This window comes from Bidens hawaiensis, unplaced genomic scaffold (genome assembly GCF_021521415.1).
Source record: "Bidens hawaiensis isolate Kalapana, Puna unplaced genomic scaffold, B.hawaiensis_p1.1 tig00025364_1, whole genome shotgun sequence".
Lineage (NCBI taxonomy): Eukaryota > Viridiplantae > Streptophyta > Magnoliopsida > Asterales > Asteraceae > Bidens > Bidens hawaiensis.
Genome location: NW_027494042.1, coordinates 1 through 17786, shown reverse-complemented (window position 1 = coordinate 17786; position 17786 = coordinate 1). Strand labels below are relative to the sequence as shown.

Below are 17786 nucleotides of genomic sequence, written 5' to 3'. Positions count from 1 at the left end.
CGGCTCCACGTTCCCACATCGTCTACACGTGGGGCGGACATGCCACACTTTTCTGCATTCCTTAATTCATGTTTTCATTAGTTGGTTGTTGTTTTTATGTTAGTGAGTTAGTGCATGTTTAGGGTAGTTTCTTATTTTTTATTTTCCATGGTAATCCAATTAGACATGACTGATATTGTTTTAACATGAAGAAAAATATGAAGTAAATTGTCTATGGTTTCTAGTCTTCTTATATTTTGTATTATTAATAACTAACGAAGTTCCGTCGGGGCATGGTGAGCCGCTACAGGTACACAGACTATATTTCAATTAAATATTTTGATTAATTACAAATAATTGGTAGTTAACTACATGCAAGGAAGTAGAGGCAGCTAGAGCACACCAAACGTGACTAATAATTTCAATATTTAACTGATGTTCATTTGTCCTGTATGCAACACATAGTATTATTCACATGTCATTTTGTGAATTGGAGTCCCAAACTGCAACTATAAAAGGGGCATTTAGCAATCTGAAAGGCACTACGGAAACAAAGCTAATCACTTCCCTAAGAGGTATATAATCTATTGGGGTACTAGAGTATTAAACTACTTATTCGTACTCATTCATGTATATGATATGATTGGATGATCATGGCTGATTAATTAATCTTTCTTTTGCAGGTTTTTGGCTTTGGAAATAAGAGAAATGGGTGCAGGCGGTCGTATGAATGAAGCTGACACTGAGAAAGATGTTATGAAACGTGTTCCCACAGCAAAAACCCCATTTGAAATTAGTGATCTCAAGAAAGCCATACCACCACACTGTTTTAAGCGAGATCTAGCAACCTCCTTCTATTATCTTTATCGTGACATCGCCGTGGTCTACACTATCTATTGTCTTGCATCAGCTTACATTCCGCTTCTACCTGCACTCCTCAAGTACATAGCATGGCCGATTTATTGGTTCTGCCAAGGTAGCGCCTTTATGGGTATTTGGAGCATTGGTCATGATTTGGGACATCATGCCTTCAGCGAATACCAGTGGCTTGATGATGCACTTGGTTTTGTCCTACACTCGTGCTTCCTCACTCCATACTTTTCGTTTAAATTCAGTCACCGTAGCCACCATGCCCACACCAATTCAATGGAGTATGATGAGGTTTGGATCCCAAAACGAAAGGCCGATACCTTGTATTCAGAAGTGCTTAACAACCCAATCGGAAACTTGGTCATGACTGTCGTTAGGTTACTTTTTAGCTTCCCCGCTTACTTTACCGTCAATATTCACGGCAGGGAATACGATGGGTTTGTAAGTCACTTTTACCCACAGAGTCCTATGTTCAACGATAGCGAGCGCAAACTGGTTTGGCTCTCTGATGTTGGAATGCTTGCAGCTTTCTATGGTCTTTACAAGATCGCAGCTGTTACAGGTGCAACATGGTTATTTTGCATCTATGGAGGTCCGTTGTTGGTTATGAACGCCCATTTCATCTTCTTCACCTTTTTGCATCATAGCCATCCTTCAATAGCTCACTACGATTCAAGAGAGTGGGATTGGATAAGAGGTGCTTTATCAACTATTGACAGAGACTACGGAATCTTCAACGCTATTTTTCACGACGTAACGTGTGCTCATGTAGTGCACCATTTGATCTCGACAATTCCACATTATCATACCGTCGAGGCCACCAAAGCTATCAAGCCCATCTTAGGTGATTACTACAAGTATGATGACACCCCAATCCTAAAGGCTTTCTGGAGAGAAACAAAGGATTGTATTTACGTTGAACCAGATGAAGGTGCTGAGGATAGTGGTGTTTACTGGTTTCGGAAGTAACTATTCAAACCAAACGACTAGTTGATGCCTGTTCTATAAGGATTTGCATTCGTGTTGTACTTGTTTTATTTAATGCATGTATAATATTCTAATATTGAACTTTTTTTCTAATAAAGACAAATTGTACTACCTGGGTAACCTTGATATAAGTTTCCTTTCTGTTTTTGCTGTATATTACTCTAGTAACAAGAATACAACTAAGATTGCATCGCTTCATCGCCGCAATAAATTTTCAAGGAATTCATCATAGACGATTTGAATCACGATCTAGCCAATCATGATTGCTCGATTTTGTTAAGGTATGTTATTTGTCTTCATTCTTTATATTCCCCAAATAGTATGATTCCTATATCTTGCAATTCGATTTCAGGTTAAGTCTAATCACTAAAACAAATCGTGTTCATCATGAATACTTAATCGATCAAACTTAATTATTTGTAGATGCAGACTGAATTGGTAGTTCATTAGTTCATCAAATTCTTATGAGGATAATAAGATCAAGTACTAATATAATTGATTTCCTTTAATTTAAAGTCCTTTAATATGCTTGACGATGTATTCATGATTCGTTATTTAGTACTGATTGAAAAGACCATGCACTTTTTCTTTGATATACTCATTATAGATTGTACATGTTTATGATGCAACTAACATTGATGTTTACGCTACACTCATTTTGATTTTATCTTATTCGTTTGCATAGGATTTTTTATGTATTTTTTTTTCAGGATCTACTCTGCATAAGATTTATTTTTGTAAAATCATTCTCACAGTAACTAAGAATCAGAGATTTTAGGTTACGATTTCAGCCACATACGAAACCCATAATTGCATTGGATTTGATTTGATCCATTAATTTATCCATTGTCTATCTTTAATTTTGTTGTTCATTAATTTTATGCATCGATCAAATACATGATTATGAATCAACCGTCATTGATCATTGATGTTTATGGAGCTTAAAGAATATTAAAATTATCAAATGAAAATCTGAGCCATTCAAATTTAAACTGTATGTTTTTAATAAAACTTATCAATAAAAAATTATAATTCTATGTAATTAAAGAAGACATAATTGAAAAAAAAAACAAAATTCATCAAAAAAAAATTCTCCGCTCACAGCGTAGAGAATTTCTTTTATATTTAAAAATAGGTTTTGTTAAATCAAAAGTTATTTTAATACAATGAAAATTAAGCATAATATATATTTTACACAATAAGAAAATGGTTTGGTTTTAGTTATGAATGAGAGTGAAAATTTGAGTTTGATTGGGTTGTGTATATCATGAAAAAGAGAGAAATTAATTTTTTTTAATAAAAAGTTATGTTGAGTTGGATCGATCGAGTTATGAATATGAGTAGTCTTATTAACACTTGACACAAGCTATGCTTTCTAACATGATTCCAAGAATTGTTTGCAGTTGATTTGAGATTAACATGGCCTGGCCATTGGTTCCAGATCCTCACCCAGGGATCTTCATAATTGTTTACTTTGATTTTGTATCATGATAAATAGATTTTTCATTAAAAATATTGTTACTTTCATAATCATACTAGGTTAGTAATCCGTATACTGCACGGGCTAAGTAGAAGATACATTATCAATAAAATAATGTAAACACACAAAAAAAAAGGTAATTATTTGAAAAAACAAAAAAAATTAACAACTTAGTACATATTGCACTATATATATTAATGCAAAAAGATTGTTTAATTCAAAAGTCTTTGTAAATATCTAAATATCTCCTTCTACACAACATTACAACAATTGACGTAAAAATTGGGATGTTATATAAATACCCTAATTAAGCATACTTCTTATGTTTATACAATTTTAAAGTTGTAAAGCATAACATATGCTCTTAATAGAGCTCATCAATATAACATTTTAATTCAGCTACTATTTATTAACTTACTGTTGTCACTTCGTAATTTGATTTCCAACACTACTAGAAATATGAGACATTTTTCTACGACGAATTTTGTAGAAAATTTGTTAGAAAACCCGCTTTCTAATAATTTTCCAACAAAAAGGTTATGTTGGAAAAATACATGCGTGAAAATTATTTTCAACCGTTTTCAAACAACTTTTCTAACAAAATTGCTACAAAATTATGTTGCAAAACTTCCTATAACTTTCCTACAAAATGTTTGCTACAACATTTCAACGAAATTCCAACCAAAAAATTAAATTTAACAACATATATTCAAATATGCAATATAAATTCCAAAGTGAATCTGATATATATAATTTTTATTGGCTTTTATCAGAACGTTAGCAACAGTTTTCCAACGAAAAATCATGTTGTCACTACTGTTGCAATATTGTAGCAAAATTATAGCTAGTTTTTTTGTTAAAAATTCATTTGAAATTTCTTGGAATTACTTGTCGTAGGAAATTTATAGGAACTTTTTATAGGAAAATGTATTGTTTTCTAGTAGTGCAACTTCACCCCAAAATAATCCTGTCGCAAATATATGACCTTTCCAGGTGCATAAAACTGCATTCTTAAGCTGCTTTCAATGCTGCATTTAAACTACAATTTAAACAGCATATAACTGCATTTTAGGCAGCTCTAGAACTTTATTTTTGATATCTCTACAACTACATTTTAAATCACATAAAAACTGCATTTTAAAAAGCATAAAAACTGTGACATGTTAAAACTAAAAATTTAAAACGCATAAAACTGCATTTTAATTATTTGTTTTTTGTAATGCGGAACAGTGCCTTGGTAAAACTCTATTAATTTACTTTTACACCAAGTAAAGGTGACAGTTCCTTCTTAAGCTATGTGTTATGGGGGCTTTGTTGACAAAAAATGTTGCCACGTAGGCGCACTTTTTTATCATCAATAGATACCTAAAAACGGTGTAATGAAAGGAAATTTGTTGGGAGCTTGGTTGGTGATTAGGTAATCACTGTTTAATTACTATTATTATTCGATTTATGTGAATGAAATATTTTTAATATAAAAATACAACTAAAAAAGAGAAGAAAAAGCTCACACATACATAAAATACAATTCATTAAGAAAGATACATAAACAAGTGAACAATACTTATTCATTAATTAGAAAAAAACATTTGAAAACGCTATTTTTAATTCTATCGGCTTTTAACTTCCGTTTTTATTTATAGCGTACGATTATCACGTGCGTTAATTTGTCTCATCATATATCACTACTAGAAAATAGGTCTATTGCAACTTTTTATTAGCAACTTTTTTCAAATGAGTTGCATTTGACTCTAATGCAACTTTGTTGAACTTAAAGGTTGCGTTAGAATATCTAATGCAACTTTTTCTATAAAAGTTTGTAAAATTAAACTAAATTTGCAACCTTTTTATTAAAATGTTGCAAATTTTACTAAAAATTGCAACCTTTTTCTTGAGATGTTGCAAATTTCAATAAAAATTACTATCATCACCTTCATCACTAACCATGATTACAGCCATTTCCCACCATCACCACCAACAACTGTCATCCATCTTTGTTGACCACCGCTACCACCAACAACCATTACTGCTCGCCACTCATCGCCGTCACAATCATCTACCATCGCCACTGCCACCTTGTTTATATTGTTTATTCGTCATTTTTTGTCTACCAAACAACACAATTTAATGATTTATTCAAATCTCATATGATATATAACCGAACATCTCAATAAAATTATAGTAATTCATTTCATTTTAAATTTTTTGTCCATTCCATCTCGACGTAACAAACAAACCTAACTATATTATTATCCACTTAAATTATTTGAATTTGTACAATCAAACCTTTTTTTTATAATAAAACTAACTATAGTCCGGTAACCGAACACCAGAAGGGTGACTAGAGGTGTAATCGCAACTTCAAATTGCCGTAAAACAAAACTGATTATGCTCAATTGAAAACAATCTGTGATTGTGTGTCTATGTGCAATGATGGAACAAATTTTTCCAGAAAACATATAATCGTCCACTTGAAAAGCCAGTTTCAAATACAAATTAGTTAAAAATCATCAGTGGTGTTGGAATTGGATTAACCTCCCGCCTGACTGTAATTGAACCAATTAGTTTCTGCTAGTTGTTACACAAGTGCCGTTGTTGACGACGATAGTTTGTCATTGTGTACTATGTATCTGTCTTTGCCCTAAAGACACATGTTTTTGATACATATATATATATTTATAATTATAATTGTCGTGTATTCACTTGAAAAATAACAATAGTTGTTGAGCAAAGATCACAGTTTGGGAAGAAAAGAGGGGGATTAGTTATCAGTATATGATAATGCTAGTCACTATAGAAACTAGTGTATCTATTCAATGAATGCTTTTTAGATGTGAATTCTTATTTATGCATTTGTTGGTAACTAGAAATTAGCATGTTTGTGAATTGCGAACATAATGCGTTTTGTGTATTGATACTAGCTTATCGGAATGCTTATTTCTGCATATGTTGGTTATTAACTTAGTATTTAGAAATTTATTTACATGTTACCAAAAGTTTGTGTTAGGGGTGTTCACCGTTTAGTTTATGGTAAGGCCAAAAAGCCGGCCATATAAATCGAACAGGACTGTAAGGTTTGATTATATATATATATATATATATATATATATATATTACTATATATAATACATATTGGAGAGAGAAGTTGAAACTTAAGAGTTTTACAATAGATAGTGTACAAGTCTTAATGCATAAAGTCTTGAACATGAGTTACTATCCCGCCCAAATCCAGTGCTTACCAGGTCTCGCATGTTTAAATTTTGAACTCAACAAAGTAGTGACAGATGTATATAGAGACCTGGTAAGCACTGGACTTATTGTAGCAGCGGTGGTGTTAATGGTGGCAGCAGACGGTGACGACGACTGATATTTGGGTTACCCAAAATCTGACAGAATCGGTTACATTCCCGGTGGTTGAGGTTAGAGGATCTGATACATCATGTTATACCTTTTATTTATTTATTTAGACTGTAAATACATGCTATTGTTAGACCAATGGGATCTGATACATCATGTTATACCTTTTATTTTTTATTTATTTCTTATTAACCAAAAATGCACCAGGTTAACTGTTTTTTGTTGACTATTAGGATTTTTCAAATTGTTCGTTGATGTGTTAAATGTTAGAGTGGTGTTTTTATCAGCTTTTTTATATTGATTTTAGGGTGTCAAATTCATTATTAATTAAGCAATTTTTATGAATAAGGCTAAAATATTTAGATCTTAAGTAGGGGTGTGAAAAAAACCAAAAACTGAAACAATCCAAAAACTGAACCGTTCGATAACAAAGAAGGATCTGAAATTTGTATTTGGTTTTTGGTTAGTATCTGAGTTCAAGATTCGATTTTCGGATATACATGATTTTGAAATCGGTTTGTTCGGACTTTTTGGTTAATCGTAACCGAATAATGATATGTATGTTTGTAGGTTTCCTTATGAAATTCGGATAATATGAATATGTTTGTTCATTTCAATCACTGTTGTTATGTATTTGGGGCGGCTTGAAAGTTTTGCTTTATAACAAATTTCACATGTTTTAAGCTGCAAAGTTGACTTCATTATTTATTTACAATAGGGGAATTGTTGGATTTGTTATTGGTTTTAAGAATGCTATGGAGTGTGAGAACTCTTTTGAAGCTGCTCGTCACAGTAAGAAAGACCAGAGTGTTTATGAAAATCCAAAAGGTTTGAGTATTTATGTCTGGTTAATTACTCATCAAAATTTTATATACTAATTCAAAATATTGATGGTTATCCAAGGGTCATGGCACAAAGTCAGCTAAATGGAACAATCCCGAGGATGATATACTGGAATGAAGTCCTGCAGTATGTGTAAGTGTCTAGATCTGGATATCTTATTGTTTGATGATTTATATTTATGCATTTTCACCAAAAAAATGATCTTATAATAAGAGGATTGAGGAGCAATAATATGGTAGGAGATCTCTCACCCATTATCTATCAGTAAACGGGCCTGTGGTATTTGTGAGCCACCATCACCAAGGGCTGCTCACATAGCTGCTGTTGTGGGAACCATGGTTGCCTTACAAGTGATAAATGAGTAGATTTTTATTAAATATATTAGATTACACAATTAAATATAATGCATTTCATAATTTTTACAAATTACTATGAAAATGTATGCATAATTTATAATTTTGCTTTTAATTAATTTGTAGGGGTGATGGTCCTGCTGGGCATTTGAGTTGACCAATGACAAACACCAGTGGCATAGGTAAGGCATTTAAGGTATTATGTTTTTGAGATGCTACTTGTCCTTAAGTGTTGTTTTTTTTTCTTTTGTTTGCAGGGTGGTTTTAGATAGTAGGGTCTTGGGCCCGACGGTTTGGTTTCATGTTTTCGTAAAAGCTGAATTTTTGGTTCATAAACAGGTTAGATTTTGCTCATTTTATTTAACATTTGATAACCGCATTCAGGTTTGTATATGGTATTAAAGTCAGATATATTGTTTTTTTCTCAAAACTGATAAATTCTTAAAAAAAACTGATGGTTTCGTTGACCCACCAGAAGACATTTTCACCAAAATATTTGTTTTCATCTTAATTCAAATGGATTTTTTTGTACAGACACGAACGAACACATAAACAAACACATTACCGAACTAAGTGATGAACACGTTACCGAATGTTCACCAACACAATTGACTGAACACGACCTATGTTAAATGTTTGTTTATATAATTAATTCAATGGGTTTCATGTGCATGTTCGTTTGTTTATTAACTTTATGCTGAATGGTTTTGTGAACGTTAGGTTCTTTCGAGCTCGAGCTTGAAAAAATGACTCACAAGCCAAGCTCTCTTAAGAAGAGAGCCGAGCTTGAGCTTGAAAAAATGACCCAAGAGCCGAGCCCGAGCATTAGAGAAATGACTCAAGATCCGAGCTCAACTTTTGAAAAAAATAAAAAAAGTTCGGAACGAGCCAAACTCGAGCTCGAGTTATCATAAGGCAAAATGAGCTAAGCACGGGGCTTGGCTCATTTACTAAACTAGGGATTACATCTTTTGATAAATATTGCTAATAGGCAGAGATTGAAGGTCATGCTGAACTAGGGTCTATGCTGATTTTAAGTTTTTGGTGTTCGTTAAATTAAAGAGTAGTTGTAGCCGCTTGACTTCACGGGGTAGAACCGGTTGCAACCAAAATGAGTTCGGGTCATTTTAAAAAAATCAATATTAATTAGGGTCGAAGCGTGTTAGTTATAAAATCTAATCCTCCACTTATATAGTTATATTATCTTTGGCTGTTAGTTATATGCTCACAAGTGAAAGACGAATTGGATAATATGAGAGATGTCAGATAATAACATTGTTCAACCCGTCTCCAAACTAGATGATGGTAAGTAATTTTGTTCACATATTTATCATGTTTAGGACTCTTGTATTGCTATTTGTTACTGTTATTGATTTTAAGGATTTATTGAGTGGGTTGTCTTGGGATGGTAGCTCATTGATGAAGTCTTAAATGAGAGTTAAACATAAAATAGTCAAAGTTGGACATGCAAGTGAGTATTGTATGTATGGAATATTTTGGTAGATTACATATGCGTGCATCATTAAAACCAATGTAATCTGTAACATGCTGGAAGTATTATATGCATATTGTATGATGAATCATTATAATAATAATTGAATGCTAAATGATATCGAGCCCCGCTGCATAGCGCGAGTCTCCACCTAGTGTGTGTATATATATATATATAACCTTTTAGATGATATTATATTTAATATTTAATTAATTCCATATAGCTTACTTGAATTCTTGCAATAAAATTTCTTTGCCTTTCGTGTTGATATAAAATTAAAGGTTAATAATGATTATGTAAGCAAATGATCCTAAACTTAATGTTACGTTGTTATCAGATTATAGATAACAAAATCTCTGTTATTTTAATTAATAAATGTGTATACTAATATTAGTTTATTGAATGTATTATTAGATAATAATGCATTATAGATAACAATGGATTCTCTGTTTATACATGCATTTTATTTTGTTGGTTAACACATTAGTAGCAACATGTTTTAATTAAAACATTTTTATATTATCTTAGTTATTTACGCCTTTATATGTTAATAGATTAGATATTGAACCAAATGGTTTGGTAAATGATGAGAGTGAAGGTGATATCAAGGGATTTCAACATGTTAATTTTCTAACTGATGCATGCATTCATGAATACAGATAAATGAATACCCAAACAAGGAATCGCCTAGTTTAACCAGATTATTTGAACGCACACGTAAAAGGACCGAAGGGCGTGCATATAGTTATACATATGATGACATTGCAAAGAAAATTGTAAGTTCTTTCTGGTTTTTCTCGAATACGGGTATCGTACTTGTACCAAACCGATACATACAATACTGTATTCATATTTAATTTATTAACTGGTCAAAATTTTGAAGTAATAATAGATTATTTATGGGTCAAAACTGACCCTTTAACAGGTTAATGTAGTGTATTTTTTAATCAGCTTTAACGCGGTAACTAGTAACGGGCTAATTTTATATCCTTGTTTAATTTGAACTTCCAACGGGTTGTTGCGTCAAAATAACCTGATAGCTTAGTGTAGTTTAATATCAAAGTTTATCTTGGTAACTAGTAATGGGTCCTACATTATGTCCATATTTAATTTGAACTATTAGCTGATCAAAATTTTGAATTATTAACTAGTTATTTACGTGCCAAATTTCCAATTGCAGGTTTAGTTAAAAAGCGCAATTGATTGAAATGCGAAAAGATATTAAAGAGTGCCATCAAAGGAAAAAGGATGAGCTAGAACCGTGTCACAAATACTATAGGAACTGACATGCAATTACAGTTCAGCGACGGTTCAGAACCGCGAGAACCGAACTGGAACCGAAAATGACTCAAAAATAGAGCCGGAACCGGAACCTTTTATAGTAACCGGTTCAGATCCAGTATAATGAATTGTATAAACTGTGGTTTTCTTTATTCACAATAACATGCATATATACAAGAAAGACTATACATTAAGGAAAACATATAAAAAAAAGAATTATCTATAAATATAAACATATCAAATGGAATATTCTATAAATATTTGCCGTCTCACAAATACTATAGGAACCGACATGCAATTACAGTTCAGCGACGGTTTAGAACCGCGAGAACCGAACTGGAACCAAAAATGACTCAAAAATAGAGCTGGAACTGGAACCTTTTATAGTAACCGGTTCAGATCCAGTATAATGAATTGTATAAACTGTGGTTTTCTTTATTCACAATAACATGCATGACTATACATTAAATAAGGAAAACATATAAAAAAGAATTATCTATAAATATAAACATATCAAATGGAATATTCTATAAATATAGATTATGTTAGAATGTTTGAGCGGGAATGCTTGAGATCTCTAATATCCAGAACCGGTGAAGTCGGTTTTCGTTAATCGGTTCTGGCTAGAATTGTTTAGGTTGTTTATTTATCAAATGGGTTGTGTAAACTTTGTAAATTGCAAAACAAGTTTATATAATTGTATGTCTTCTTTAACGGTAAAACTAATTTAGATTACAACATGAATATCCGTTATATTTTTATTAAAACTTAATTGTTTAAGTTAAATAATACATGATTACATACCTACATACATTCACATACATATACATAGAACTATGGACAATGATACATACATACACATATATATAAATACATACATATACATGTATTTATTTTGAATTGCTTTTTAATTATTACATATTATATTTTTAAAGAATATGAAAAATCAATTGTGTAGTTCTATCCGGACGACATGTCATCAAGATAATTTATATATTTTCTATTACTTATTATTATTATTATGTTTTATATGACATTCAAAAAATTTAAATATACATTGTGATTATTTATCCCGACAACATGTCGTCGCGGGATAAGTTATATATTTTTTTTGTTTTTTTTTATTTTTTATTACTATGTCTTATGAGATAGTAAAAAAACTAAAAATAAAATGTGAATATTTATCCCGACGATATGTTGTCGGGATAGTTTAAATATTTACCCTTTTTTTTAATTTTTTCATATTATATTTTGAGTTTTCTAAAAAAATGGAAAATAGATTGTGAATATTAATGTCGGGATAGATTTAATATATTTTTTCTTTTTATTTTTTATTACTTTGGTTTATGTTTTGCAGAAAAAAAAAAGATGTAAAATAAAATGTTCATATATATCCCAACAGCATGTCTTAGGGATCGGCTGTAATATTTTTTTATTATTTAGTTATTATGCATGATGCTTATAGAAAAAGGGGAGAAAAGAAAAGTCATTGTCTATCCCAACAACAAGTTGTTGTCGGGAAACATTAAATGTCAAAGTTTTATGTGGTCAATGTTTTTGTGGCGTATAAAAAACAGACACGTGGAATGTCTAGTCAAATTTTTTTTATCTAACCTATAGTGACAAAATGTCTATCGGGAAAGGCCTTGGTATTCCGACGATATCACATTGTTGGGATAGGCCCAGATTCTTGTAGTGTATGTATAGGTTTGATTATTTTTGTTAGGTATTAAAAATATATTGTTTTGCAAAATAATCAAAGAAAAATATGATTTTTTAAACCCTACATGTTATTAGTATAGATATTTTTAATTTTTTTAAGCGTTTGTTATTAAATTTCATAATTATTAATAGTGAAGGTTTTACGAGATATGATATGGCATATAAGTTTGTTGGTATGATGGAAAAAAGAAATATGTTTGTTTTTTAAGATTATTTATTATGTATGATAAGAATTATTTATGTAGTGCTACAACACAAACACATCCTTTACTGTTTAATTAGCCGGCCTATGAGCTTTATACGCAAACGGTCGGGGCCGGCTAAATGATTTTGAAGGTCTAAATCGAAATATTCAAGAATCGTACTTCACTGAATTTGTCACATGTTACATGTATATATACGTGCACAAATGAAGGCCATATTTACTTTGTACCTCCCATGAGCATAAATAAGGTTACCGGTCGGTTAACGACTTAACGTTGTCACATGAACATTTATGCAACGTGCAATGTGCTAAGCAAGATCGAAAACAGTTGATGTGATGATGAAAAGTTGCAAAAGAGGCTTTTTGTAAGAAATATTGACGGTGGTGTACGTGCCTAAAGATGTGAAAGGTCACTTTGCGGTTATAGCGGTGGGTGAATATTAAGAAAGAAGGTTTGTTGTTCCCGTTTCATGTCTTAAACAATTGAATTCAAATTCAAATTATGTAGTTTATATACTTTATGATTATGATTTATCCTTTGTCTAGTTTACAGGGATAGTTTAAATTTTAAACTTTTCCTTATGATGTATTTAAAGAACCTGCCGATGCTTTTGATAAGTATGAAAAACATTATTTGATATCATATTTTTCATGGTATCTAGAGCAGCGAAATGGAAACTAGCGATTAATCGGGAATTAATCGGTGCCTAGTCGGGATTTTTTCAACCCTGCCTATAGTCCTATATAGAGGTGCACAAAAAACCTAAACCCGGAACCGAACCCGGAACCGGTTTATTAAATACCCGGGTTTTTAATACCCGACCCTACCCGTAGGGTACGGATATGGTATGCATTTTGGCACTAAAATCTGAATCCGAACCGGAACCGATTTGTACCCGGTAATACCCGAAAACCCGAACTGGTTCCATACCCGAAACCGGGTTTTTCCAATACCTGAAACCGGGTATTTCAAATACCCGATGTATACCTGAAAAATACCTTAAAAATACCCTTAAAAAGTGCAAACTTTTAAAAAATCCAATCTATACCCGAAAAATACCCGGGAAAAAACCAGAAAAACCCCGTAAATAGGGTTTTTTCAATACCCGCTAATAGGGTATTCAAATACCCGGTTCTATACCTGAACCGAATCCGATGCATAGGGTATGGTTTTTAGAGACAATACCCGACCCGAACCCGACCCGATTATTACCAATACCCGGTCATACCCAAACCCGATTCTATACCTGAATAAGGGTATTTAAAAAACCCGATTTGTGCACCTCTAGTCCTATATAATAGATGTGAACTTGGGCTAGATGAATTTGGATGATACAAGGCATGGGTTGAATCAGAGCCCAAATACTGTCAAAGCCTAAAATTGAATTTGATCGCCCCAAGTCCAAAACTGGATCCACCAAAACCGTGGCCCATTGAAACAATGAAGGCCTAAATTAGTGAAGAAATCGGTCCGAGAACGTGGCCGGGGTCAGTGTGTCACAGTTTGAAAAGAGAGGGACCGTAAATTATTATCTTTCAATAAGTATATTAATGATGTTCTTTGCTTGTAATTAAATAAAAGCTATTATTAATTGAAGTTACAACAATTTAAAAGGAGTTTGTGGCGTAACCTGTTGTCCGTTTACTTTCTATAGTATTATATGTAACACTGACATATAATCTACGTATATGAAGCGATTACAAATACTATAATAAATGCATTTTTGTTATAGTCCAAGTGTTGAATTGATATATGCCAGTTTGATGGGTAATTTTGTTTATGTATTATGTTTGTTATTCTTCGGTCAAATTTGTCCAACTTTTATTGCATTTAGACTTATATGTGATGATGGTGTCTCTTAAGTGTTACTCTGTTTGTTATGCTAAGTGAATGGCGGCGGTCATTTTGAAGTGAGGTGTGTCACGACCTTAGACAACTAAAGTTTGACGTATAAATGAAGTTTCTAAATGAGATCGATAGATGAAAGAACAAAGTTTCTATTAACAAAGTTTCTATGAATGAAGTTTCTAACAATGTGTCTCATGTTTTGAAGTAATGAAGTTATGAAATGTATGAATGTTTTGGTGCCTCCGACCATGCTTGTGTTATTATATTATAATAAGTTATATGAATGAAGCTTGTTATGGGATGTTAGAAGTCACTCAACAACGGTGACTGTTTAGTATGCGTGCCAGGTTGTTAGCTACGTGTGAAGAAGAATAAAGAGTTGTTGGCGCGCACTAGGGCGAGGTTATTCGGCTAAGGATTGAAATCCATTGAAGTTGAAGTTGAAGTTTTTATTTGTTATATTATGTTAAAACACTTCACACTTTTGTATATGGATTTAGTTCGTTGTCCGAAGTAAGCTAACATTAATGTTGCATTAGTGTTTATTTAATTTGAAGTTAAAGAACTATGTCGCATGTGTCAACCCAATCATTAAGACACCTCGGGTTCAAAGCGTTTCATTGTACTTTTATATATTTCAAGGATTCACACATGCCCATTCAGTGGAAGGGATCTATGGGGCTCGGAATTCGATGAAAAGGGACTATGTGCTTCACTGTTCTAGCATGCGTACCAGAACAAAGAGTACATGTACAATTATCGATTTGTATACGTCTCACTTCATCAATAAATCAGGTGTTCTAACTAGTCATGCCAAAATAATTAAATAATCAAGATTTATAAACTTTTAATTAGTTCATAACATTATATGTTTTAGCGGCGCATATATAGCTTAATACAAGGCGCATATATAGCTTAATACAAGACAAAGAATATGAGAAACTAATTAATGTGTGTTTGATAGCATTTAAAACTCTTAAAAGTCTTGTGTTTGTTCAAAAGCTATGATAACAAACACGCGTCTCTTAATTCATTCTTTCCTTCTTGTTCATGCATACTCTAGGGAGACAAACTAATTTGGTCAAAAAGTAGTCAAAGCAAAAGAAAGTCCTATGCAAGTATTCGTCTAAAACAAAAGGAGTAGGCCCTAATTATCGACTCTAAAGTTTTTTCTTTTATTATCACAAATAGTGTCTTCTAGTCTAATGATACAAAGGTGATAGTGCATGAGATCTTAAGGTCTTAAGTTTTAAACTTTACTCAAGGGGTTTTCTGACGGTGGTAGGTTTCTTCATTGATGGTGTTCTTGAGTGAGTCAGGCCTAGAGCGTTAAAATCAATATTGACGGTTGACATCCCGTCTCATAAAGACTTACCCAGATATTGCGGGTGGTTCCAAACGCTATTAAAAAAAGAAAAAAAAAAGGCATCTCTGAAAGAATATCCTGGATACTAGGGGAGGTTACAAAGGCTATTAAAAGAAAAAAAAATGTGGTTGATCTATGCCCTCAGTTGCCAAAGTGTTACCTTTCATATGATCTTTTTAGAACTTTCAAGTATATACCAAAAAAAAGAAAAATGAAAGAAAAGAAAGGTACTCTATATATTAATAAACAATATAAAAAAGAACATTTTTAACATATATTATCACACATGTTAAAACCTTTATATTATTTATTCTATTTTAAGAATAATAATGTTGCTGCTGTTAAATTAATTACATTGTTTAGCATAACACTAACTATGCATTTCCCTTTTATTAACTTTATTATTATTATTATTTAAATGTGTTTATATATATAACACACACAGGCTATACTAACTATTTGAATTAGAAAAAATGGTTAAAACCGCTTTTCCAGTCTAGTCGATCCAAATCACCATCCTGGTCACTTTGGTCCGTTTTCATAAAAAAGTAATTAACAGTTCGATCGATACTGATCGCATGAAGTAATTTTATCGGGGCCATGAATACCTTAATTCAAATACATACAACCTTATTTGGCAATAGAAAACATTAGTTTTGCCTCGCAAAAAAACATTAGTTTTGGCTCAATTGGTATAAATATAAATTAAGATTTTTCTTAATTAGAAAGTGAGTTTTCAAAGAGTGAGAAGCTCTTATCATGTAACAGAAGTAGGAGTCATGAGTCTCCAATCTACACATTACCCATCAAGGTGTGGGCCCAATTCAAGCTGTAGTCTAATGGTGGGCCACTTACATATCCATTGAATCCAACTCCAGTGTGCACTAATTTGTATTTAATATGTAGCGAGAGACTGTAATTCACCCAATCATCAACATCTTGAATTGGCAACATCATCAAGATTTATATATATGTCCAACCCTTGTGGGATTCCTTTTTTCATTTTGTATTTTGGGTGAATTACAAGGACAAGATACATTTACGGATACCCCCAAATTGTGATACTCATACAAGTAGGTCATGATGCAATCACATAAAACTCGAATAAAAAAACGTCATTTCAAATACAACACCGTTTTATAGATGTATAACCGGGTTTCCAATAATCTTTATTTATTAGTTGTCAATAAAATAAATGAAGCCCCTTTTTTTTTAAAAAAAAGACTTTATTATAAAACAAAACATAATGCCGGAGTTTCTAAGTACCTAACTATTACTGACCGGAAGGGTGTTGGAATAATGTTGTGAATTGATATAAACACAACCAATTGCTAATTCAGTTAGACGATAATCATATGTATTTCTTAATATTTATTAATGGTTTAATTACAACCGGAATATAAAGATGCTAAAGAATTTCGAACAAGATGAGAAGATAGAGGTAGATCTGAGATGGGAGGAGAAAACTTGATTTACTTTTCTTCTTTGTCTGAGATGGGAAGAGAAAACTCGATTTATTTTTCATTCTTCATAATCGATCATTGAAATTCTTTAGCATATATCAAGCGAGTCTTCTTTCACGTTTCCATGCATCGATTCTCTTGTTGTGCCAAATAAAATGGGTTGGTTATCTAAACTAGGGTTGATGAAAAAAAATAATTAAAAAATTAGTGATTTAGATATCATTTTGATAATTATTTTCTAAATAATTACTTATTTTGATAAATAGTTTTAAATAATCCATATTTCTTTTTTCATCAACCCCACTTAAAAAAAAGGAGCAAATACTCTCAATGTTAAGTAACTAAATGTAAGAAACACATCTTTTATGGATGGAATGGAGATGATCGAATGGATCAGTAACCCATTAATAATCCAAATAACCGTAAAAAAACAGAATTATATAACAACTCTCAATAATATAATAAATATAAAAAAGAAACTTCACGCTCACTATGAACGACCCTACAAAAATAAAACCCAAGTACAATGCACCTGGTTT

At 32.0% G+C, this 17786-nt stretch overlaps 1 protein-coding gene across 1 annotated transcript; it reads left to right on the top strand.

The window, feature by feature from the left end:
- The first annotated feature begins 479 nt into the window (after positions 1-479).
- LOC143571381 (delta(12) fatty acid desaturase DES8.11-like) lies at positions 480-1995 on the top strand. The gene is made up of 2 exons (XM_077056819.1): positions 480-554; positions 663-1995. The coding sequence occupies exon 2, from the start codon at positions 688-690 to the stop codon at positions 1816-1818; it is 1131 nt and encodes a 376-aa protein (XP_076912934.1). The 5' UTR covers positions 480-554; positions 663-687; the 3' UTR covers positions 1819-1995.
- Positions 1996-17786: the final 15791 nt, after the last annotated feature.